The 24,044-nt window shown below is 53.3% G+C and overlaps 1 protein-coding gene across 2 annotated transcripts in view; it reads left to right on the top strand.

The window, feature by feature from the left end:
- Positions 1-24,044, top strand: part of CELSR3 (cadherin EGF LAG seven-pass G-type receptor 3) — a 76,558-nt gene that overhangs the window by 5,682 nt on the left and 46,832 nt on the right. For both annotated transcript variants that reach the window (XM_075938834.1, XM_014577431.3), the window contains exon 2: positions 19,148-19,780. In XM_075938834.1, coding sequence (XP_075794949.1) covers positions 19,148-19,780 — 633 coding nt within the window. The remainder of the gene's footprint in view (positions 1-19,147; positions 19,781-24,044) is intronic.

Raw genomic sequence — 24,044 nt, 5'->3', positions numbered from 1 at the left:
GAAAAAATTGGTTGAGCAAAAAAAAGAAAAGAAAAAAAATGGGGGGCAAACCAAACTTGTTGAGCAAATAAAAGGCCGCTGCACCCCCTCTCCCTCCCCCCCCCCCCCCGCCAGATGTGGCAGAGGGGAAATGGTCTTCCATCCAAGAGAAACAGAAAATACGAGACATTTTACATGTCTGGTATTTTCTGGTTTTTTTACTGGACAGAAGATGTGATTTCCAGACTGTCCAGGCAAAAACTGAACACCTGGCAACCGTACTGGGAGGTGTTCATTTGCAGGGTGTTGATGACATAGACTAAGTTATGTAGCTGTGTCTAGGAGGCTTACATTATTCATGACTTTCCACAGATCCTCAGCCTCCATCTAATCCTCCCCCCCCCCCTTGTACCCTACCAACTTGTTTAGTGAGTGATCTGGGCAAATAAGGCCCTATTTCTTCCAAAAGATGGAGTATGAGCTTTAAATGGTGATGTATTCAATCCAGTCCGGGATACTCCGACGGCGCCTCACTAGATTGAAGTTCTTTAGGGGTTAATTGTAACTGCAGGGCATGGTAATATCATATTCAGACAAACACATGCACAGGCTGATTACTAGAGCTGGGGGGAGATGGGTTGACCTTTCTTGCTTCTGCCAGAGTGTGTTTATGCAGAATCTGCCTCCTAATACACTTAACCCTGCACAAAGGCAGGAGAAAATCACATTTCAAGGCCTTGAACTAAACTGCCTTAGAACAACAAGGCTCTTGAAATTACGATGTCATCATTTTCCAATGGAAGTGAGGCTAGCAAAGGCTATGCTCACAGCAGAGAGAAAGATAAGAAAGGAAGCCCAGTTTTGCAGGAGCGAGCCAGAATGGAAATGTGCCTTTTGTTGGCTAAGGTGGGTGCTAGGGGTGTTTAGTTTAGGCCCTGTTTTGTAAGGATGTCACCTTCCTGTAGCCCTTGCATTTTTTATTATTCTGCTATTTATTGACCACCTTCCATGCCCTTGATGCTTTATAAACATGTAGTATTGGAAGGCCCAAAGCTCACAGCCAGAATCAACACAAAATCATAATTACACCTAAGGGAAGGGGCATTTTGTAGATTTTAAAATGAACTGAAATTAACATTTGATTACACTGTTCATTTCTATACAGTGCAGTCTGAAAGCCACTGCACAAAAGTGAACTTCGTTCAGTAACATGAGTACTTTCATTTCTGAAGATTCACAATGATAAAAGGCCATTGGTGAGATACTGTGTGTGCTTAAAATACTAGAGTGCTACCGACTGGAAGGCAGGGTAGTATGTAGCTCTAAAGTAACGAATGGACTCTACTACGTCGCTGAATATAGGAAACAGAATCTACCACTAAATTGAAGGCTAAGTGCCTATTCAGTCTCCGTCTTTGTTTGGCTGCCAGCCGTATTTGTTATCTACTAAGACCCTGTCATTGGTAGGGTTAATATGGTGTGAGGAGGAAGGGAAGACTTTGATGGTAATAAAGCAATATTATTCCATAGGGACTGAAATCACAAACCCACGGATAGAAAGAAAAACAATAGAATTCTTTGGCTCAGAGGAATAAAGTGTTTGAGTTGGAGTGTCAGGCCTCAAAGGGAAATGTATGGATGATTCCTGAGCTGTTTCATCTGGGTGCCCCATAATCCCTCTGAAAGTCCCTATGTCAGAACTACACTCTGACCAAAGGAGTCTGGGTACAGCTCCTTACACAGCCAATCATCATCCCATTGGGGTTATTGAATCTTTGTTTTAAGCATCTGCCACTATTGAGCCAAGATACTGGCTCAGATGAGCCATTGAATGGTCCCACTTGGTATGGCAAGTCCTATGGCAGGAATTGTTGCATGAGACTTTTCCTATGAAGTGACAAGATTAAACCTACTCTCACGATAGCCAGCTATTCCAGGGCAGCTAGTATTTGGCATGAAACTTTGTCTCATCAGTGCCTGAAATCTTTCACGGTGGGTATCAATGCACAAACCCCACATCCTGGCAGGAGGCCCAACTCTAACCAAAATGATTTGTACTTCAAAGTCCTGCTGTTGCTCCTCCCGGACAGCTCTGGTGGTTTGTCTTTAATATCAACTAGCCCGGAGCCTGAGAACTTGCAGCTGTCAGACACAACTTTGTTATTCCAGGCTGCACTATTGTAATTAGGGATGTTAAAATTTGTTTATTCAAGTAAACGTGCACCCACTGAATTTTTTTTTCAGAGGTTACACGCTGGGGGAAGCAGTCGGCTCCCACCTGCTCCTGCCCCCCTGTGCGCTGCTGCCTCTGACACAGAAGCAGCAGTGTCGGAGGGGGGGGGTGTCTGCGTGTAACTGTACAGTAAACAACGAGCCTAGACTCACCGTTGAACTGTGTAAACGGTTACACTTTCACATCCCTAATGTAATGTGCTCTATTTAGGGCTACCTCTGAAGTTCACCCTGAAACACCAGCTGGTTCAGTGTGCAGATGTCCACCTGAAAGTCCGGGTGGCTCACAATGGGCATATAACATTATGAGCTCAGGTCAGCCTCCTTTTTGCTTCTCCGTGCAATTCAAGGTGTGGGTGATGCTCTTTAAAGCTCTGAAAGTTCTGGGAAGCAGTTTTTTAAGGTGCCGCTTTACCTTGTATTTCACAGTGGCATTTAAGATCAAGTGGGGCCTATTTGTTTATACACTCTGAGTCAAATCCCTCTGTTGTTCCCATGGGGCTGAATTTGCCTTCCATTCCTGTGCCAAGTTTTTCTCTGGAGAAGACCTGCTTTTGAAATTCGCTCCCCTTGCAGGTCCATCAGAGCCCAAGGCTAGTAACCTTTAGGACATGGCAGAACACTCACTTTAGGGTAAATGTTAAGTAACAGTGTGATGGTGTCCTAGGATGGTATGTTTTAATCTACATATTTAAAGCTGCCAAAGCAAGAGGCCCTGTAATTAAATTAGTGATAATATGCAAGTTAAATTTGACTGGATTCACAAGACCTCACAATTCCTTCAAATTAAGTATATCAGAAATTTGAAAGAGCAGCTGATGCCTCCTGGAAAAGAGAAACATTTACCTCAGGAACAATTCTCTCTTAGTTTCTCTTTTTTTCCTTGCCTTATTCCTAAAGACATTTTCATAAAAAAGCCACCAAGATTTTTCCAACACAGGCATCTCTCTTTCTCTCTTGCTCCTTATTCCCACATGTGAATGTTGTGAATCTTTATTTGTGATGGCATAATCATCTTAGGCAACTGATTGTGATGCTACAAACCAGATTATGACATGAGATGGGGAAAGAAACATCAGAAGCTGCTGAGCTAAAAGACAAAAGTCCCAGAGGACATACCCAAAGCTGATATTCAGGGAGAATTGTTTCTGTGAGATATTAATTTCTCTGTATCTTTGGCTTATGGGTCCTGGTGATTGAAGTGTTAGTAAAAACAACAGTAAGGTTGTGTATTTGGCATCCCTCACTGTTTCTGATTGGCTTGGTGTTGGGCACCAGGAAAAGACATGTTCAGTCTTTGTCAGAGGGAAGGGGACAACTGAGACATTCAGGCTTTTATACTAAGCATAAACTGGGCTATCCTGAATTGAAATTGTTCCCTGTACTTTGGAGATGGGCTTCAAGCATGCAGAGCTAGCTGCTGAGGGCTGCTTCCTCAAGCGCCACTTGTCACAAGAAGATGTAATTGTGTCAAACTACTCACTGGGGCCAGAGATTTCAGTGTGATTGGTGGCTGGCTTTCTGAGAAGCTTACACTGAGTAATTGGCACCTTAGTTAGAACAGCAAAGCATCCTTACCCCAGCCCCAACCTGAATTCACTTTCCTGGCGGTCTTTTATCCTAATCCCATATGTCTAATAGAAATCAATCGGGATGTCCATAACAGTAATAAGTGATTATTAGACTTAGCTGTTGTGTGTTTGGGGAGAACTCAGCCTGCAAGTAGGAAAGAATCAACAAAAGAATGCATTCTGCTATTCAGGTGCATATGTGACTGATGATGCAGATTTATTGACAAGAGTTTAGACCCCAGCCTCCAAGTGAGGATCCTGGGATTTGGATTAAACAATAAAGAACCATGGAAAAACCTGTGTGTGACTGCAAAGGATCAGGAGCTCTGTAATACGAATGGCCCCACTGGACCTTATGCTCCCAGCCTGCCTACCATGGCTGTGGTGCCACTAATCTCAGTCCTGCTTCTGACATCTTGTACTGTTGGAGAGCAGTGTCTTGGGACTGTAACTTTAACCTCTACAACCAGCTAGGCCAGCGGAGCAAACTCTTGTTGTCCTCTGTAAGCACTATCTCTGTTGGTCAGCAAAGATGGCAGGAAGTATAAGTCTGGAGATCAAGGAACCAGTTTCTGAGCAGTTCTGAGCTGCATGTTAAGTAAATGCAAACTTGGAGCAAACTTGTTCCCATAGTCCTTGTGCCATGTCACAGTGGAATGTTTCCATGGGTGCATGGTTCAGACTGCCTTGTCGAGCTTTCTGTTGCTCAGTCATTGGGTTTTTTATAGATGTGTAATTGCACTTCACCTGTCCTATATCCTCACACTCCCATTTTCCCATCACCATTGGCAATAATCAGAGGCATGTCAGTGGAGAGTAATTAGGAGCTCATGCTGCTACCAGCGATGCAAAGGAGATAAAACTGCTGGTTGTGGCCAGGGATTCAATGTTGTGTCTTTCTTGCCATCAGAGAGCCAGAGGCAGGGTTGTAAAGACCATATAGGAAGGTCGTTTATTTGCCCAAATACTGGCAACCTTTTGTCCATGATGCCAATCACCAATGGACTCACCCTACTGGTATGGAGGAATTCTCTGGAGCAGAGGGACATAAAGCTCAGTGAAAGCTCTCGCACACATTCAGGCTGACCAACAAGTGGGGGCAACTGTTCCAGGGCGTGACGATGCAAAGGGTCCCAGGGCTTTGGGCGCTGATGCTGCTCCTGCACCCAGAGCTCAGACCCCTTTAAATCACTGCTGGAGCTCCGTGGTGTACTCCAAGTGGGTCTTAGGGCTGCCAAGGATGTAAAATCCTGTTTAAGATGTTAACCAGTTAAACTACATATTTAACTGGTTAACCAGCCCGCTGCAGGCAGGGGGTCTGCTCCAGCCAGGCCAGATGCCGGTTAGCCAGTTACCAGTAAGCATCACCTGATAAGGTTTAACCATTTACATTTCTAGAAGGCAACCGCAGTCCAGGCGGAGCTGAGGACTGGCTTCCCTCAGCCCCGTCCCTTCCAGGAGCACAGAGCCGTCCCCCCAACCTGGCCCTGGGGGCCAGCGTGGCTATCAGCTCCCTAGCGCACACTAATGTTCTCTGCTCTAGGGGGCTGAATGACCAACCAAAGGATGTATGAGGAGGGAGAAACTGAGAGAGACCCAAGCTAGGCAGCCCCATGGCTGTGGGAAATCGAGGCCCCAGTGTGAGTGAAGAGGTGAAGATGTGAAGCTGCTTTAGCAATGCTGGAGCCCTGCTGCTCTGCTCTGCTCTTTTCTTTCCTTTCCCCTCCAGAGGGCATTTTGCAGAAAGTGGCTGCAATTCTATTGTCCGTTCTCAGGCCATTAACTCAAGAGCAGCGGCCTAGCTCTCTCAGCCTCTCTTCACTTGCAAAGTTAGCATGGGATGGCCCTTCATAATGCAGCAGGGAGTGCCTCGTGGATTGAGAGAAGGTCAGGCTGGTGAATGAATGGAAAAGAACCGCCTCTCCCCCCACCCACATGAGCTCAAACCCTCTCCACCTGTCTGAAAGGAGAGTGAAGGAGGTGGACGTGTGAGACCAGGACAGGCAGTGGCACAGCTTGGAAGAGGAAGAGGAAGTGAGGAGCTGACAACTGAGTCCTGTCCAGCCATACAGACGGATGCAGTGAATGGCTGAGCAGCATTATAGCTGGGTCTCGCCTGGGGACGTGAGAGAGACAAAATGAGTGAGATAATGTCTTTATTGGCCCCAACTTTTGTGGTGAAAGGAACAAGCGTTCAGGCAAAACAGAGCTCTTCCTGGGAAGATTGTTTCTTCCAGTGACAGAAGTTGGGCCAATGAAAAACATCCCCTCACCCAGCTTGTCTCTCTAATATCTGGACCAACACAGCTACAACTGCTCTGCAAACACCTGGGCATGGAGGCATACAGGCCCATCCGGGGCTCTTGTTCTAGAAGAATGGTGGATCACTCTGAGCTGCTCCCTCCCTCTCCAGAGAGACACAGGAAGTGCCCAAATTATGAATGAGTTGTGTTCCAAAAGTTCATTTGTAAGTCGGTTGTTTGGCACTCGGAACACATTTTCCCATAGAAACACTGTTAAAAATGATGGTCAGTTTCCCAGGCTAGCCCACAAAAGCCTATTGAAGCCATAAAGTAGCTGAAACACTGTAGCTACGTCTAGACTGGCATGATTTTCTGCAAATGCTTTTAACAGAAAAGTTTTCAGTTAAAAGCATTTGCGGAAAAGAGCGTCTAGATTGGCACAGACACTTTTCCGCAAAAGCACTTTTTGCAGAAAAGCGTCCGTGCCAATCTAGACGCGCTTTTGCACAAAAAAGTCCCGATCACAAAAATGGCGATTGGGGCTTTTTTGCGCAAAACAAATCTGAGCTGTCTACACTGGCCCTTTTGCGCAAAAGCTTTTGCGCAAAAGGACTTTTGCCCGAACGGGAGCAGCATTGTATTTCCGCAAGAAGCATTGATTTCTTACATGAGATCGTCAGTGTTCTTGCGGAAATTCAAGTGGCCAGTGTAGACAGCTGGCAAGTTTTTCTGCAAAAGCAGAAAAAGCGGAAAAATTTGCCAGTCTAGACACAGCCTGTCTCTTAGAAATGATAAATAGTAGAAAATAATACTGCTGCAATACTAAGAATTAAACAACGTAGAAAACCAATAACATTCACTAAGAAATAATTTTGTATTTAACGTTGAATGCAGGTTGGTATTTGAAGAAAGGCAGGTTTAACTAGAGGAAGATGAGGACGTAGGTGGAGATTCTGAAGGGGATTTTTGGGCATCCCCAGGCTGCAGGGCTAGATTAGAAGAGGTGCCTGGAGTTGTTAGATTTTTTGAGGGGCTTCTTTAGGCTGAAGGGTGGGACCAAAAGTGAGGGGTTCAGAGTGCGGGAGGGAGTTGTGGATTGAGGGAGGGGTGAGGGCTCTGGGGTGGGGCTGATGGAGGCATTTGGGGTACAACAGGGGGCTCCAGGCTGGGGCTCATGGGTTTGGTGTGGGAAGGGGCTCAGGACAGAAGGTGGGGTGCGGGCTCAGGGCAGGAAGTGGAATGTGGGAGGGGACTCAGGGTGGAGGAAAGGGTTGGGGAGTAGGATTATCATCTGGGGCAGCTCCCCTTGGTGGCACAGGCCTGCACAGCCAGGAGGCGGTGAGTGGTGTGAGCGTGGGCCAGAGGAGAGGAGGCAGCTGGAGAGAAGCAGTGGTTTAAAGTGACCCTTCTTTCCAGTTGTACGGCTGCCAGTGCCCCCACTTCTCCGGCCCGCGTTCATGTCACTCGCTGCCTCGTGCTGAGCACAGACTGGGTGCAGAGCACGCGTGGGGGTACAGCTGGGAGCTGGGGCTACTGGAGCCGGCGCTGAGCCTACATGAGGGTGCTGCTGGCCTGGGGGTGGGGCTGCCAGAATCTGTGCAGTGCCCATGGGTGGAGAGGTCTGCCAGGGGGTGGGGGTGGGAGCTGCGAGAGCCCCAGGCTGAGCCCACAGGCAGGGGGAGGGCAGCTAGGGGGCGGGTCTAGCTGCAGTCCTTCAGCCTTCACTCACCACCACCTGCATCTCTTGCCTGTTGCCCTGAGGCTGCAGATGAGCACTCATTTCTGCGGCCGTTCGGGACGCGCCTGTATACCTCTCCAGCTGTGAGCGTGGCTAGCGCAAACCTCCATTAATTGCAAACGTAGCAACTGCTCCTCCACCGCTCCTGCTGCCAAACTGCATGTGCCCTGCGGCTGGAAGCTCTCTTCCCCCTCTTCACTCCCTTCCCTGGAGGCAAGTTTCCAGGACACTCCTTTCTAGGAAATGAATATTCAACAATATCTGGCTCTCTGTCCATTCACCGGGGCCTGGCTTTAATCAGAATGGCTGAGGAGTCTGGGATTAAATGGTTCCCGGGGGTGTTAGTGTCTCCAGCTGGCTTTGTTTTTGGAGGGTCAGTCCCGAACCATCTGCTTCCCCTCAGTGTGGCATAGACAGGAAGACCCGGCAAAGGCCTGAGCTCCAGGCAGGGCAGTGCTGCCGGTGGGACGCATTGTCTTGTGCTCAGTGAATAGTGAACAGCCCACATGGGGTCACTTGCACTAGCAGCCCCCTTGTGTAATGCAGGGCCTGGGTGGTGTGTTGCAGATCTTCATGCTGGTGCAAGCAAGGAACGCGTTGTCCAGGCCCGGTGGAGTGTGGAAGCACCATCTGTGGTCTGGATTCTGGTGTCACTTGCTGGCACAGGTGAAACGAGTTTGCCAGCATCAGCCCTTGTCTGCAGCACTAACATGGCACACGTCCATTCTGTGAGGGCAGGAGGAGTAGGGGATCCTACAGAATGCTGGTCCCTGTCACATCCCATTGGGGGCTGGGGTGAGAAGGGCTGATTCCACACAGGCAGTCCTGGTGGTGATGCCCAATGGTGAGATCCTTCATTTCCCAGGCCTGCAGAGAAGAGAAGGCCTGAGATGAGCCCAAGGCTGGCTGCCTGACTCTCAGTTATTGGTGCTGTAGCACTAGAAAGGTGCAGCGGGGGTTGGAGAGATGCTGAGCAGAAAAGTAGGAGCAGCTGCTGGGCAGCAGCTGCAGCACGTGGGGAATTCCCTGTTTCATCACAGCTTCTGAGGCCCACTGGGTCGATCAATCTGAGGTATTGACGAGATGTTGACAGTCCTGCTGTCTAAGGCTGGATAGACGCCTTGTCCCTCCCTCGCCCAGGCACACATCAGCCACAGGGGAGAGATCACCGCTCCCTGAGGACAGTGGCGGCTTGGGGGTATGCGCAGAGCTCTGTGGGGATCAGGTGCAGAGAGAGGGCAGGGGAAGGCTTTTTCCTTGTGCATCAAGGGGCTAGGCAGCATACTAGGGGTGTGGGCAGGAGCCCCTCCTTTCTCCCTCCTTGGACTCTTTCTGCCTGGCAGCATTGTCGATGCGGGTACAGAGAGTTTTGTTGCCTCTCCCTTCCCATGTGTCTCTGCAGCCTGCTCACTATAGCCTGGAGGCAGCAGTTCAGGGAGGCTGAGGGGCATATCCCAAGTCTAGCCAACAGCACCCAAAAGGGGTGGAGAGCTCATTGCCTTCATCCAAAGGCTCCTCTAGACGGGTGCTTATTGTGCTTCCAGTCTCAGGGCGAAGGAGAACCAGAGCCAAGTGCAGCCTCCCCCCAACCCCTTGGCCCAGCGTAGCATGTCGCCTTTCACTGCTCAGTGCTGCGCTGGCTTCATTCTCCTGTCTGACCCAGAGCTCAGACCCACGCCAGCCGAGCCCTAATATCATCTATCGACCCGGCATGTGCCCCTTGGCACTGAACACCTCTGGGGCATGGTGAAGGGAGCTCCTCTGTCTATGGGTAGGAAGCAAGTGGGATGGAAGCAAACACCCAGATTGTGCTTGTAATTCTGGGGAAAGAAAATGGATGGGGAAAGAGGAGGCCATGTGCTTGCAGTGCAGAGGCTCAAATCCCCAGCTCTTCTCCAGCCCTGGCTGAAATGCAAGGTCCTAGCAAGCTCCCCACCCTGCGGGCTGCCATGCTGGACCCTCCGCCCCTCCTGCTTCTCACAAGGGTGCTACAGGGGGGTTGAAATCAGCACTAGAACAACAGCCTCCCTGAAACGCGGAGTGACGGAGCAGAGCAGGAAGGGCCAAAGGGCTGCTGTTTATTTGGACCTTCGGACCTAGGACCTGTAAACCTCCCATTTAGCATTTTGCCTCTGTCTAGCACCATGCACCCCACAGGCCTGTGACAGTGCTGGAGTAGAACCCAGGGTATGGCTACACTGCAAAATAACTCGGCAGCAGCGAGGTCTATTGACTGGGGCTGGGGCTCCAGGGCAGGGTGCACATTTGCTCTTGGGCTGGAATTCAGGCCTGGAACGCCCTCCCCATTTCATAGCCCAGGCTCCAGCATGAGCAGGAATGTCCTCCCTGCTAGAGTCCAAGCCCTAGGCACCTGAGTTGCTCCAGGCTCTGGGCCTCATAGCTGCCCCCTAAGGTACTAGCTACTTCCCTCTGGAATGGATTTAACTGGGGGGGGGGAGGGACCTGGCTGCTCAGTGCCTTAATTAGGCAGTCCACTGATGAGCTAATGAGAGCAATCAGCCTGTCAGCTGGGAACAGTTAAAGGCCAAGAAGGATGTGTAAGGGGGAGGCTGGCAGGGAATGATCTTCCCCTCCCCGGGGAAGTGTACTCCTGAGCGTATGTTGCAGCACAAGGCTGTGCTGATGGAAGGGACTCAGTAAATAGCGCAGGTGTCTAGCAACTCAAAAACTTGCAGCCTGTTTGTGGTGGTCCGCACAGGGCCGGATTAAGGGGGGGGGCTAGCCAGGCAGCTGCCCGGGGCACCAACCTACAGGGGGCACCTGATGGCAGCTGTAAGGGGCGCTGCACGCCTGGCCACACGGCGCTCCTTAGAGCTGCCATCAGGCACCTGGGGGCAGGGCCGTGCATGCGTCGTGTGCCCACTGCCCGGGGCGCAGGAATGGCTCGAGCCGGCCCTGGGTCCACAGGGAGGGGAAGGTGGCCTGTTAGAATGCCTATCTCACTGCACTGAGTACCCCTGAAATGGCACCAGCACCAGTGGGGTGGGGAGGAAGCAATCAACACCCAGCACCTGCAGGGAAGGGGTATGGGGCAAATGTCAGTTCTCATGAAAGTTCCCAGGGATCTGTCCTGTCCATGCAGGACAAACGTGAGCTCAGATTTTAAGGGCTGCCGCACTGTAGAGTGGGTGAGGCTCCGTTTACCTCAGATGAGAGGAAGAGCTGGCATTCATACCTGCCCAGACAGCCTGGGAGCTTCACAGCCTTTGGCTGTCTCCTCCAGCCAGGGCCAGATTAACTCTTTTGGGGGCCGGGGGCTATTAGATTTTGTGGGACTCCTAGGCTCCAGGGCGGGCCAAAATAAGGGTTCAGTGTGTGGGAAGAGGCTGCAGATTGAGGCAAGAGAGTGGGTGAGGGCTGGGGTGGGGCTGGGGATGAGGGATGCAGGTGGGTGCTCCAGGCTGGGGCCAAGGGGTTTGGAGTGTGGGAGTGGGCTCAGGTCTGGGTGGGAGTCTGGATGCAGGATGCTTACCTGGGGCATTTCCTGCTTGGGGGGAGGAGTCTCTACACTACCTCTTGCTTACCGCATGCACTGTCCCCCGCCGCTCCTATTGGACATGACTTCCAGCCAATGGGAGCTGTGGGGATGGAGCCTCCGGGTGAGGGCACCACAGGGACAGAGCTTCCAAGGGCTTGCAGCGATACGGTTCCAGCCTGTGGGGAGAGAAGGCAGCGCATGAAGCCTCCTCCTCCCACTTCCCCCCACAGCCAGGGAGGGCTGGCCTGGAACACAGGGCCATTAGGGACTGCAGCCATGGGACAGGGGGCCCCCTTAGCCTGGGGCTCTGGGCGACAGCCCCTAAAGCCCTTTAATCTAGCCCTATCTCCAATGCCTGCGGTCTGGATTTCCAAACTAGACTGATGGTCCTGTGGACTTTCCTACACAGCAAGGCGGCAGTAGAGGAGTCTTCCCACCCACCACCTCCTGCCAACAGAGAGACTCCCCCTAAAGCTGTCAAGCGGAGTTTATGCTCCATGACCTAGCCTGTCCTTGATTTCTCTGATAGATGTGGGCTTTGTAATACAGTTCCCTCTCTCCCCCTGGCCCCCCCCCAGACCAGGCTCAAATTCAACTCGCAGCGGGGCCACCAGTCATCCACTTTTGACAACTTCTTGTCCCCACACTCTCCTTGTCTGGGATTCAAGTACACCCAAGAGGGAGGAGAGCAAACATACAGGGTGCCCAAATGGTGGCTCTTAGCTAGATTGTGTTGCTTCTCTCCCAGAGACCTAAACAGGTAAAACGCATCCTTGTGGTACTGGCTGCACCCAGAGTGCTCTTCTGCTGTGCAGATGACAGCGGTTCCCTCCATTATCCCCACCACCAACTCCTCTGCCTCTGAGTTGGACAGTCAGTGGTGCAGGCGCCACAAAGAGAACTCGGGCGAGATTTCCTGCCTTGCTTCCACAGGGCGTGTAAGGAATTGGATTTAAAATGAGACGCAAGCCCCCAAACCATCCACCAGATTAGCTCCTGGATGATTGCTATGGTGTCTGTGCTCCCCCTCCCCCCCCCATGCTTTCCTCAGCCCCGTTTGAACCTTATCTCCAGAGCGCCAGTGCTGGCTTTTGTGCGGAGGAGAGGATTTTCCACCGGAATTTTCAGGGTTACAGAAAACCAGTCACCTTTGAGAGACAGCGAGAGCGGCAAGGGAGACATTTCAATCTTTAAATCCTCCCCAGCGCTGGACTTCAGAGGGGGCTGAGGAAATCAAAAGGTTGGCGTCTCCGCACAGCAGCCCAGCAGAGAGTGAAACAATACGGCCAAGTTGCGCAGGCAGCTCGGAGGCAGCATGGGCCTGGTGGGGCTGGAGGAGTGTTGCAGCGGTGTGGGGAGCTTGGTGCTTAAATCCCCTGGCTGCTCATACACTCAGACAAGCTTCCAGTTAGAGCTTCGGCGGGTTTGCCAGCTCCCAGTGCTGCCAACAAACCTACATCCTCTCCTCTGCCGCATAGTGACTCGTGGTAGCACTCTGGAGGTGCACCGCCCCCCTGGCTCCCTGCCAAAATTTTAAATTGCTAAATGGGGCAATTTGGTGCCCCATTTGGTGGCCCTCCCTCCACCAGTCGCCCCTGCTCAGCAGTGGCCATTTGTGACAGATTGTGCTGTGGCCTGTGGTTTGGAGCCGTGTGGAAGAGAGGTTAGACTGAGCCCCCCACACTCATTTCACTTGTGAGGCTGCTCAGTAAGCTCTGAATGCAGCTGTCTGCTGGCGGCAGGCTGGCGTGTCAGCTCTCTCGCACATCCCCGCAAGGCCCGTTTGTTGTATGCGGCACACAGACGCCCGGGTTATGTCAGCGCAGCAGGAGATAGCAAATGCAATTATCTCCCTTTCGGCAGGGCTGGCAGCACCGGCAGGGAGAGAGGCGCTGATAAGATCCTCCTGCTGCGCTGTCCCTGGGCTCTGTCTGCACCAAGAACTGCCCGTGAGCTTGGCTCCCCCTTTCACAAGGCCCAGGGGCAAACAGTGTGGGGACGCCCGAAGGACTTTTGGGTCCCCCCAAACCTTCCATGGAGAACGTAATGATGCTTCTCTGAGCAGGAGCATGGGGAGGGTGGGACAGAGCTTGTTAATGGATGAGGAGTCAAAAAGCTCTGTGCACTTATGCCCGTAATGAAGAGAGCTCCCCCCTTGGAAATGGTAGGGGCCATTCTGACTGTTGCATGAGGAGGGGGAAATGGTAGGGGCCATTCTGACTGTTGCATGAGGAGGGGGAAATGGTAGGGGCCATTCTGACTGTTGCATGAGGAGGGGGAAATGGTAGGGGCCATTCTGACTGTTGCATGAGGAGGGGGAAATGGTAGGGGCCATTCTGACTGTTGCATGAGGAGGGGGAAATGGTAGGGGCCATTCTGACTGTTGCACGCCGCTAATGGAGTGGCTACGCTGGCTGAGGCTCCGGAGCCGCTTTGTTACAGCGGAGAGGAGCAGGCAGCTTGGGTTAATAGACAGGCCGAGTGGCTGAGAACTCATCTTTCAGTTTCAGCTTCAGGAAAAAAATATGCCAGGTGTATCAATAAAAGCCCAAAGAGAGCAGAGATGTATGGGCCAGAGCGCAGTGACTTGACTTCTAATTCTCCAGAAGCTCTTTTGCTGGCGAGAGCCATTCCATCACCGTCACGCTGTCCTGGGGCTGCTGCTGTCACAGGCACTGCTCTCGTGCATGGAGCACAGAAGAACAGGCTAGGAAAGAGCCAGGAGGGGAAAAGTCGAGCTCCCTCTCCTCTGGACCCTGCCACAGCTCCAGGGGCAGTGACACAGTAAGAAGCTGTGAAGTATGTATGGAAAAACGAGTCCTGTGTCTCTCACTGTTCGGTGGTGCAGGAGAAAGTCCCTGCATCGCAGCGCTGTGACTGTGGGCGGTGGGGTGAGCTGAGATTGTTGCACAGGCCTGGGATCCTTTGGGGTCACAAGCTAATGGTGCTGCAAACAGCAACATCTCCGGGGAATCAGGACTATCCTGGAGAAAATAGGGCTGGTGGCCGTAGCAGTCTGGGGAACCGGAGGCTGGCAGTTCAGCTTGAATGCATTGATGTGTTGTGGAAGGCAAGGCCATGGGACATGCGAGACCCTGCAGAAATGGGTTGATGGACAGGTCTAGGAGGCTCCTGTTTGTGTGAGCTCAGGCAGATCATCAGACCAGCAGCACTGAAATCTCTGAGGAGAGGTCAATCACTGATGCATGTTTTACCCCAGCACAGCTGGGGGATTGATCAGGATGTCATTGCTTGGGGGAGGCCATTCCAGCAGGGCCACCCTGAGACCTCCTCTAGTCCATTGGCTTTAGTTCTGTGTAGGGTTGCCAGGCATTCGGTTTTGAACTGGACAGGCCAGTATTTGAGATTTCTGTTCGGGAAACAAATTGAGAAAATCGAAATGGGAAAATAGCAATGTCTGGTATTTTCTAAATAAGGTGTCATGTAGATTGTGATGTCATGTCAAGTGTGTCCGGTGTTTTTGTTGAAACTATCTGGCCACCCTAGTTCTGTGCCCCCTCTGTCTGGGCTCCAGCCTTGACTAGGCACCTTCTGTAGATGGTGACTCTGGGCAGAGGGATCTGTTCCCTCTCGAGTTCAGGGTATTGGCCTGTAGGTGCCCACTGCTGATTTCAGCTCGTCATAAGGATCTAAAGGCACCGTCAGAAAGTGCCCCCCCCCCCACTGCTGTAGATGCTCCCCAGGCCATGGAGCTAAGAAAGGGACTGACAGTGTGTGGGCTCCCCAGTGCTGCAGGTGGGATACAGAGGGGTGAGCAAGAGGAGGAGAGGCAGTTGCAGAAGGCGGGTTCCCTCCCAGACCATGAAAATTGTCCTAGCCACAATGGCGTAGACCCATAAATCCACGTGCTTTTCCTGCCAAGAGGAATGTCCCCTTGCCACTCCGAGCTGTGTCATAGCACAGAGCTTCCCGCCCCTCGGGGTGCTGGGTCCTGAGCCTCAGGATATTCCCTGAACTTGGCACCAAACTGTTAACTGTAGTGTGGATTAGAGACGCCCCGTGTTCTCGTGAGAGCGAATGGGCAAGGCTGTTGCGAGGAATCCATTTTCCTGTCAGGCACCAGGCCGGTCTTTCTGCAGCAGACAGGGGAAGAGTAATACCCCGTCCAGGGCACCGATCAAGGCTCTTCCAAGTGGTGCTTTGCAGAGACGATTGCACTGGCTCCGGAAGGGGCGGGGGAGATTGGAGGGAAGGACATGGATTCTGTAGCCTGTAGGCCTTGAGTGTCACTACAGAGGACCAGCTCCATCGCATTCCCAGCACTTTAAGGGGTGTTGGGGTCTGAGGGAGGGTGGCTGAGTTTGGTCTCAGTTGCAAGTCCCCTCTCCTGGCCCAGCGAGGTGCTGGTTGGCCTGAGTCGCTGTTGCCATTCTAAACACCGAGGCTGGTGTGAATATTCACTTGCTTCGTGCAGCCTCTTTTCTGAGGAAGGTTTGTTTTTAAATCTGGAGTTTCCCAGACTCTGTGCTGACTCTGATACCTGACTGCAGCTCACCACTGCCCATGGGAGAAGTTCACACAGCAGCCACCCAGGGAGTAGGCACCTGAGGAACAGAACCTTGTATGTGTATCGGATGAGGGCCAGATGGCACCGGGGCAGCAAGACTGAGGACAGATTGTTCCATTAGATGGTGAATTGCAAGTTTTCTTGTGATTGTTATAAAACATTCCTATAGCATTGTCAATGTCCTCACCAGCAAGCGCATCCCTGTTCTGATGAGCTTTCTGGCTCAAGAGCTGGAAAATGCACCACGGGCAGATAGACAGGAGGATTACTTGTAAGAGAAGCAGGGTCAGAGTCATCCCTGGTGACACGCAGCTGAAGTCACCAATGAGTGGGGTCTGAAGGGAGAAGGGGTCATGGGAAGAAATGTCTTCCAAGAAAAGAAGGAGGAAAGGGAGAGGACCCTGGTGGGCGAGGGGTGTGAGTGGGCTGGATCTGTGATCAAATAGGGGCCCTGGAGTATTTCCTGACAAAGCCTCTAATTTGGGATCCAGTACAGAACAGTTAGTTTAAAAAATAAAACCATTATGTAGCCATGTCTACACGAGGGAGCTTCCAGCCGCACAGCTGTACCGATGCAGCTGAATGACTTGTGTAATTCGCCCATCGACATAATTAAAACTAGGATGTTAGATATTGTGTAATTGAATAGTCCTGGCTCGCCACGGACAGAGGCTGCTCTGTGGGATGTAGAAGAGCCTCTGTCTGTGGGGAGCTCAGACCCACTGCGGACAGGGGCTGCTGCTGCGGACAGCAGCCCCTGATAGAGGCAGCAGCTCAGGGGCAGGGAGGCTGCACCATGGAGATGGTGCTAGAGGGGGAACTGGCTTTTAAGCTATTTTCCCCCCAGCACCGGCTCCTGCCTGGCCCCCCTCGCTGCCTCTGTAGGAGGCTGCGAGGGGGTGCAGGCAGGTCCGCAGAGCAGCCATGCAGGGAGAGCCTGCTTGAAAGCTGGCTCCTCTTGTGTATCAGCTCCAGTCTCCCCTCCACATTGCTGCCTCTTAAAGTCGGCTCCTCACAGGCACTGCCCCCTCTGCTGCCTCTGATACAGAGGCAGCAAGGGAGAAGTGCATACTGTTGACAAGATAAACCAATAAGTCTAGGCCTACCGGTTAATCATGTGGTTGACTACTTGTTGACATCCCTAAATTAAACCACCCCCAAGGAGCGGCAGATAGCTAAGTTGTAAGGAGAACATCTCTCTTACCGGCGTAGCGCTGTCCCACCTGCGCTTCTATCAGCGTCATTTATGTTGCTTAGGGAGGGTGTTTTTTTCACATCCTTGAGCAACATAAATTATACCAGCAAAAGTGCTTGTGCGGATGTAATAGAAACCTACTTTTCTTCAGTTAGTCAGGGAAAGTTAAGAACCGCCAGACCAGACACCAGCAGGCTTAATACAGGGTAGGGTAGTTAGCAGGATTGAAAACTATGACCCAGGGCATTCCTGATCATTAAAGAACTCCTGTCATTTTTGCAAGTTTCAGGGTGTTAATCTCTGTCCTGGCAAAACCCCAACGGGGTAATTATAGTCTTCCATTCTGGGACTAAACCCCACTGTGGCGCTACCAACCTACCTTCCTACTCATCCCTGTGGTATTTAAGTTGTAAGCACTTCCTGTGTTACAACCTTGTGTAGTGTTGCTGGGGAGTGCTGCTGCGCTTCACCCAAAGCCAGACGTGTTTCAGCGGTTGGAAAAGTGGAGTGACGCCAAGTTTAAAGTTGGGGGAAACTGTCGGCTGTGAGCAGTCTGGGTGCCAGGGGAAGGGGCAACCAGCTCAGGATGCAGTGTGTGGAAAGCGTTCCTCCCATGAACTGAACCCTGTGAAGTATTTGGAGCTTTGCAAGGTCCTAGAGATATAGAATCTGTTCATAATAACGGAGTAGTAACAGTATTAGCCCTGGGAGCCCTGTGGCCTTATGTTCTATTGTCGGCATTACTGGGTGCAGCCTCTCATCACCAGGGAGAGCCGGGGCAGGGATTCTGGGACAGGACTCTCTGTCCCTGCTGGCCTGGAAGGGAGCCTTGCACAGCCCATTGCCTCGGTTGCACATGGCTCACTGAGATCTGCGACCTACAGGAGGGCCCCTCTCCACTGCAGGCCTGCCCCGTGCAGGTGGCCAGCTGGTGGCTCTGAATGTGAAGTCAAAGGCCTGCTAGCTGCTGGCAGCGTAGGCACCAGGAGGAAGGACCAGCCAACTTAGCAGGCACCATGGATGTGCTCACACAGAACAAGATCCCAGAGGCTGAATTCTGTTTGCGAGACAGATAAAGATAAAAGAGAATAAAACAATCCGAACTGGGGGAGGAAGGAAGAGCAGGATGAGATGGGGAGCAGATGGGGAGGAGGAAGGAAGCAGTGAGGCAGGCACAGAGCCTTTGAAACCCAGGAGAAGCAAGGAAGAGGACGAGGGGGGAGGACAGAGGGAAGGCGAGCGGGAAAGGCAGAAGCAATGAAGTGTTGGAACACTAGTAGCCAGAACACATTGAAACCTTGTCATGTGCTCTTAGCTCACACCATCCCCGTCCAGGCTTCCTCCTCAGTGTCCAGCCCCTCCCCAGCTGGCCCTGCTTCTAGACAGCACTGTTGCTCACTCACTTTCATGAGCACTCAGGTTGCCTCTGGTGCTGGGGCAGTATCTGATCAGTGTGCTGCATACTGCTAATGATGCATTCAGGCCTCATGCATTCTGTGATTCCAACGGGTGGCGCGGAACCAGGCTCCAGAATCCCCGCTAAAATTAGGAAAAATCTGGCCCTGCTGGTAGCAAGGGAAACCTTCCAAATGAGACCTGAATGTAAACAATGCAACGAGGTCTGCCTGCATTTGCAGAGTGCCTGAAACAGCAGCTCTGTAGTGGATCTGCCCTCTGACTCTCAGTGGAGAATTAATTGTCAGGCTTAATGATGTCCATTTAATGATGGCTCCGTTGCTGGCTAGTTCTGTCAGTCATTTCAAAACTAGCATCCTTAGGTCCATAACCCAAGCAGCCCTACTCGACTATCAGAGACCCAGCTTCCCTCTGTCCGCCTCTGTAGCAGTTGTGGTGCGTTGTTAATACATGATCGGTGGCACGCTGAGAGCTGTCCATGCAGAGACAGGGTGATGAAAGTGGGTTAAATACCAGTGTGGGATGAACTGGGCTAGGTGGGTTACTCACTCACAACACAGTCACACCCTCCACTACTCGGTGTATCAAAAGTCCTTGCAGATTCCTCTCCGGGTGCCGTGGGCCTGGCCATGGGGTTTAGGCCAAGCTTGGAGCTCTGGTTACTTATGGAGCTCTGTCTCACTCACGCCCTCGTCTCCCAGCCAAACAGCTGCTGTGCGCTAAGGTTTCTCTTGTCTCTTCCGCAGATGGGATCCACAGCGTGACAGCCCAGTGCGTCCTGCGTGTCATCATCATCACGGAGGACATGCTGGCCAACAGCATCACGGTGCGGCTGGAGAACATGTGGCAGGAACGCTTCCTCTCGCCACTGCTCACCAGCTTCCTGGAGGGTGTGGCCACGGTGCTGGCCACACCCAAGGAGGATGTCTTCATCTTCAACATCCAGAATGACACGGATGTGGGTGGCTCAGTGCTGAACGTCAGCTTCTCAGCACTGGCTCCCCGTGGCGGCCACTTCTTCAGCTCCGAGGAGCTGCAGGAGCAGCTATACATGAAGCGCATGACTCTGACCTCCATCTCCATGCTGGAGGTGCTGCCCTTTGATGACAATGTCTGCCTGCGGGAGCCTTGCCAGAACTACATGAAGTGCATCTCTGTGCTCAAGTTCGACAGCTCGGCCCCCTTCATCGCCTCCCCATCCATCCTCTTCCGGCCCATCCACCCCATCACAGGCCTGCGCTGCCGCTGCCCCCAGGGCTTCACCGGGGACTACTGTGAAACCGAGATCAACCTGTGCTACTCCAACCCCTGCCATAATGGGGGCATCTGCACCCGCAGGGAGGGGGGCTACACCTGCATCTGCCGCCAGCACTTCACAGGTAAGTGCCTGAGCCCCGCTGAGGGGGAGGGGCACGCTGCATGGTGGGCACGGTTCTGCCAGCCCGCCAGTGGGAGGACGTGGTGGGAAGGGGCTCTCTGCTGTCCCAGAATAGAGACCCGCTTTCTAATGTGTCTTTGCCACATACCCTTCCAGCAGTAGTGATCCCCGCTCTTCCCTATATAAACCGGGCTGATTGGTTCCGGCCTTTGTATCGGAAACAGCTGCTTGTGAGTGTCAGAGTCTTGTTGGGAATGACTCATTACAACCACAGGGGCAAACGCTGGCTGGGGCAGCTTAAGCCTCCGTCCTTCCAGAATGGGGGTTGGGTATGTGTCTGTCAGACCCTGCCTGGATGGACGAGAGGGAATCTAGGCAGAGACCTAGGGAAGGGCTCTGGGAGGAGACCTCCGGGCAGTGTGATACTGGACTGATCAACTCTCAGTGCCAGGCTGCTGCCCTCTCCTCTCACAGGAGCCCCAGTGTTTCCACGGTGCTGTATGTAGCAGGGCAAAGGCGAGTGATATTGACATGGTCTCAGGAGTCTCCTGGTTGCTCCCCATCCCCCTCACTCCTGAGGAATCAGCTGCTAAGTGCTGCAGACTCAGTGAATTCTGCTGCTGTGAGTTTGTAAATGTCACCTTGTGACCTGGGAGGTGTTTGGCCAGGGCAGGAGGCACTAGGTACCAAATGCCCTATGCCTGGCACCCGGTCTAACAGGGAGTCAGTGCCACCGAGCTCCCAGCTCTAGGGAGCTGTTTGTCATGCAGCTGAAAGCCTTTGACTAAAGCCAAGTGCCTTGTCCTAGCTGGGCCTGCCAGGAAGTGGGGATTTCAGGGGTACCCTCTTTTTCACTCCCTCGCCTTCTCAGAACCCCACTTTCCCTGGGGCTGGGGAGTGTGAATGGGGTGCGGAATGAAGGAAGCAACTGTTTGTGCTCGTCCTCCCTCTGGCTTTGCTCATGGCTGCAAGGCTGCAGATGTTCCAGGCTGGCAGGCATGACACTCTGGTGCCACCCACGCATGGAATCCCCCCTCAGCTCTGCAGTGGCTGGAGCTTTCCATCCTCCGCCGCCTCTTGCTCTGACCAGTTGGAAAGTTTCATTTCCCTTGGGAGGGGGAGGGGGGAGAGGAACAAATTGCTAAGGAGCCTGCTCCTGTGAGTCATTGCTGCAGGCTGCACTGAGGGAGCAGGAGGGAGACTTGTGACGGAGGCTCCAGCCTGTGACGGTCACAGTGCGGCTGGCAGGGATGCCCAGTCCTGTCGCTCACTCCCGCCAGTCAATTTATCAGCCTCTGGCAGAGGCACTCAGTGTATTAGCGCTCTGGTGAGTTAGGTCCCCACCCCCAGCAGGTGGGAGGGCCGGAAGGGAGCCGTTCTTAGGAGAGGAGGGAAGGCTGGCTGGTGTGTGGCATATTCCACAGAGGGAAATGCCGGGGGCCAAGCCTCCCTCCAGAACTGCTGGCACCCCCACTGCTTGGGAAGGAATGGAGAGGTCGGGCTGCTAGGCAGTGAGTGCGAATCTGTCCCCCAGTGCCAGCCCCCGGGAGCTCGTACCGTGACTGGGCTGGGGAGCATCGGCAGAGCTGTGGAGGGCTGGGCCAGCCTGGAAGAGTCAAGGGGCTGCAGACATGAGCTGCTTTAGCAGTGCTGTGGGGATCCCAGGGCTGCAATAGACAGGGGTGCTCTTGGACAGGAGTGAGAGACATGGGGAGAGGTGCAAGGGTTGGCCTAGCAGAAGGGTTGGCTTCCTAAGCTGGCCCTGGGCTTGCTGCACAGAGACATGGGAAGGGAGCCTGCAGCCGCTGTGGAGTGAGGGTCTGATGTGATGGCTCCCTGCACTCCCTTAGCCGGGAAGAGCTGCTTTGGGGGATGGGGGAGAACAGATGGCAGGGCTGTGAGCAGTGTCGGGTGGTTACTGGTGAGATAAGCAAAGGCAATAGTCATTAACCCCCAGCATTTAGAGTGTGACCAGCCGCAAGCAGAGGGGTTAATGAGCTCGGTCCCTGTCACTTCCCGCCGCCTCCCCATCCCCCACAAGCAGGTAACAGGATTTAGTGCTCCAAGCTTCCCTGCTAAGCTCTGGAAGCCCCGAGGAGACAAAATGGGAAGAGGCAGCTTCCCCCAGATTCTAAGTGCTTCCATGGCCCTCGTCAGCACCTTGTTTCCAGTCCCTCTCCCCTGCTCTGTGGCCTGAGCCTGGGCTGATGAAAGACTTGGTGCTGGGCAAGCATAGCTTAGCCAGTGTGTCGGGAGAGGGTGTGTCCAGCCTGCCCCAGCCAGCGCCTGCGTGCACACAGCGTGCATTACACAATCTGTGTGCATCAGCCAGAAATTGTTGCCGGATGTGAGCAGGGCCACAGCAATGCCCAGGACTTCCACCTCCTGTTCCTCGCTCTGGTCCTTCTCCCTCATGGACTGGGTTTTCTTGGCCTGTTGCTCTCTCCCTTTCCTTCCCAGGAGTGTCTCTCCAGCCTAGTTACATGCAGGGCTGGCCTTACCATGAGGCGAACTGAGGCGGCCGCTTCAGGTGCCAGACTGGGGGGGGGGAGAGGGGCGCCACTAGGACCCTGCTGGTGTCTGCTGCTGGTGCAGTGAGGGGACATGGGGGCATCATTTGAGCTCCCCGCCTCAGGTGCCAAAATGTTGTGGGCCGGCCCCGGTTACATGCCGATGTGGTTAGGAGTCCTGAGCCTACATGCACACTTCCAGGAACCGCGCCTTCCACTGGGCTCCATATTCCCCACATGGGGCTACTCTTGTCCTGACCCTATAGTGGCCCCAGTGTCCTAGCAACAGCAGCAGCTAACATGCTGTGGGCTGACAGCACAGAGTCCAGGCCAGGCCTCACCCAATACTGAAGCTGACAGCCGAGGGCTCCCTGTGTGCTGATTCCCTCCGAGTAAGGAGCTGGTGATTGTCCGTGCTAATCTCTGTGCACTGGAAGGATGCTGGGGTGGGCCTGGGTTTCTGTGCTCACTAGAATCTGGCTGCTTGCCCCACAACACATTGCCAATGTGATGTTAGCTGGGTCTGTTTGATTTGTGCCAATGTGTGTCACCGGGGCGGGGGCTGTGCAATGGGCCCAGGCACACCCTAGGCTGAAGTTCAGGGCCCAGAAATGGATTCTGGGGATGGACCCCAGCTGTGCTCTTGCAGCACAAAGAGGATGGGGCTAGTATGGGGCGGGAAGCCAATAGCTGTTGCACCAGAGTTCTCTGGAGACGGGACAGGTCTGGGTGGTACTTCAGAGGCAGCCCTGGGTGGGTGGGTGTGAGGGACAGTTGCTGTTGGGCAGGAGAAGGGTCAATGCAGTAGATACCACAGAGGTGAGACAGACCAAGAGGGGCGAGCAGAATCCCAGACTCCAAGCACTGGGCTCCAAGGAGCTCTGCAGCCTCTGGAGGAAGAGGGGAGGAGGGCCAGGACTTCCCAGCTCTGCAGTTGGGATGAATAAAGCATGGTAACTGTTTCCTTCCTCCTCCCCCCCAGTGCCAACTCAGTAGAATACATTCCTGACCCCATCAACGGGAGGGAGGCAAGGAGCGTGCTTCCACTTCAGAGACAGTGAAAAATGGCTCTGGCTCCATGGCTGCCTGTTCCCAGATTTAAAGAGACGGCAGCTCCCCCTTCGATAGCTGCATGGCTCGGCCTTGGTCCGAGGCAGAACAGAGACACAGGGTGGGGGAAGACAGAACAGGGGCTGGCAGTGTGCCTGGGAATCCCCTGTCCTCACAGTAGGAAGGCTCCGGTTTGCAGTTGGCAGCTGTGAGGACTTAGCAGATATCAGGATATGCGGCTTCTCAACGGTCACTGGGCTCAGTGCAGGGACAGTGTTGTGTGAGGTCATTAGAAACAAGCTGGCGGAAAGGGGTGTGGCTGGCTTGGGGGCGGGGAATGGGAGACAGCGCCTTCCGCCTCCAGGGCCCCCACTCCAATGGGCCTGGCTGTTCCAGGGACTGGACAAAAGAGTGACAGGGCCTCTCAGCTGCCCAGCAGTTCCAGCCAGGCTCCAGCCAGCGGTAGCTGTAATTGTGAAATGAGCGTGAGGTGCTGGGCTGATTCCTACAGGCTCACACAAGTGGTGTCCAACCCAGAGAGGCCATGGAGAGTAAATGCCTCACTTCTTGGGGACCGAGTCCCTCCAGGGCAGAACTGAGGCACGTGGGCAGGGCAGCATGGGAGGGAAGCCTGCCCTTACCACCTGGGCCATGCCCGCTTGGTGGGTAGATAAAGCTGGTGCTCTCCAACCTGCCACTCTGCAC

Source organism: Pelodiscus sinensis, chromosome 11 (genome assembly GCF_049634645.1).
Source record: "Pelodiscus sinensis isolate JC-2024 chromosome 11, ASM4963464v1, whole genome shotgun sequence".
In the NCBI taxonomy this organism is placed as follows: domain Eukaryota; kingdom Metazoa; phylum Chordata; order Testudines; family Trionychidae; genus Pelodiscus; species Pelodiscus sinensis.
This window is presented reverse-complemented; position numbering and strand designations above follow the sequence as displayed.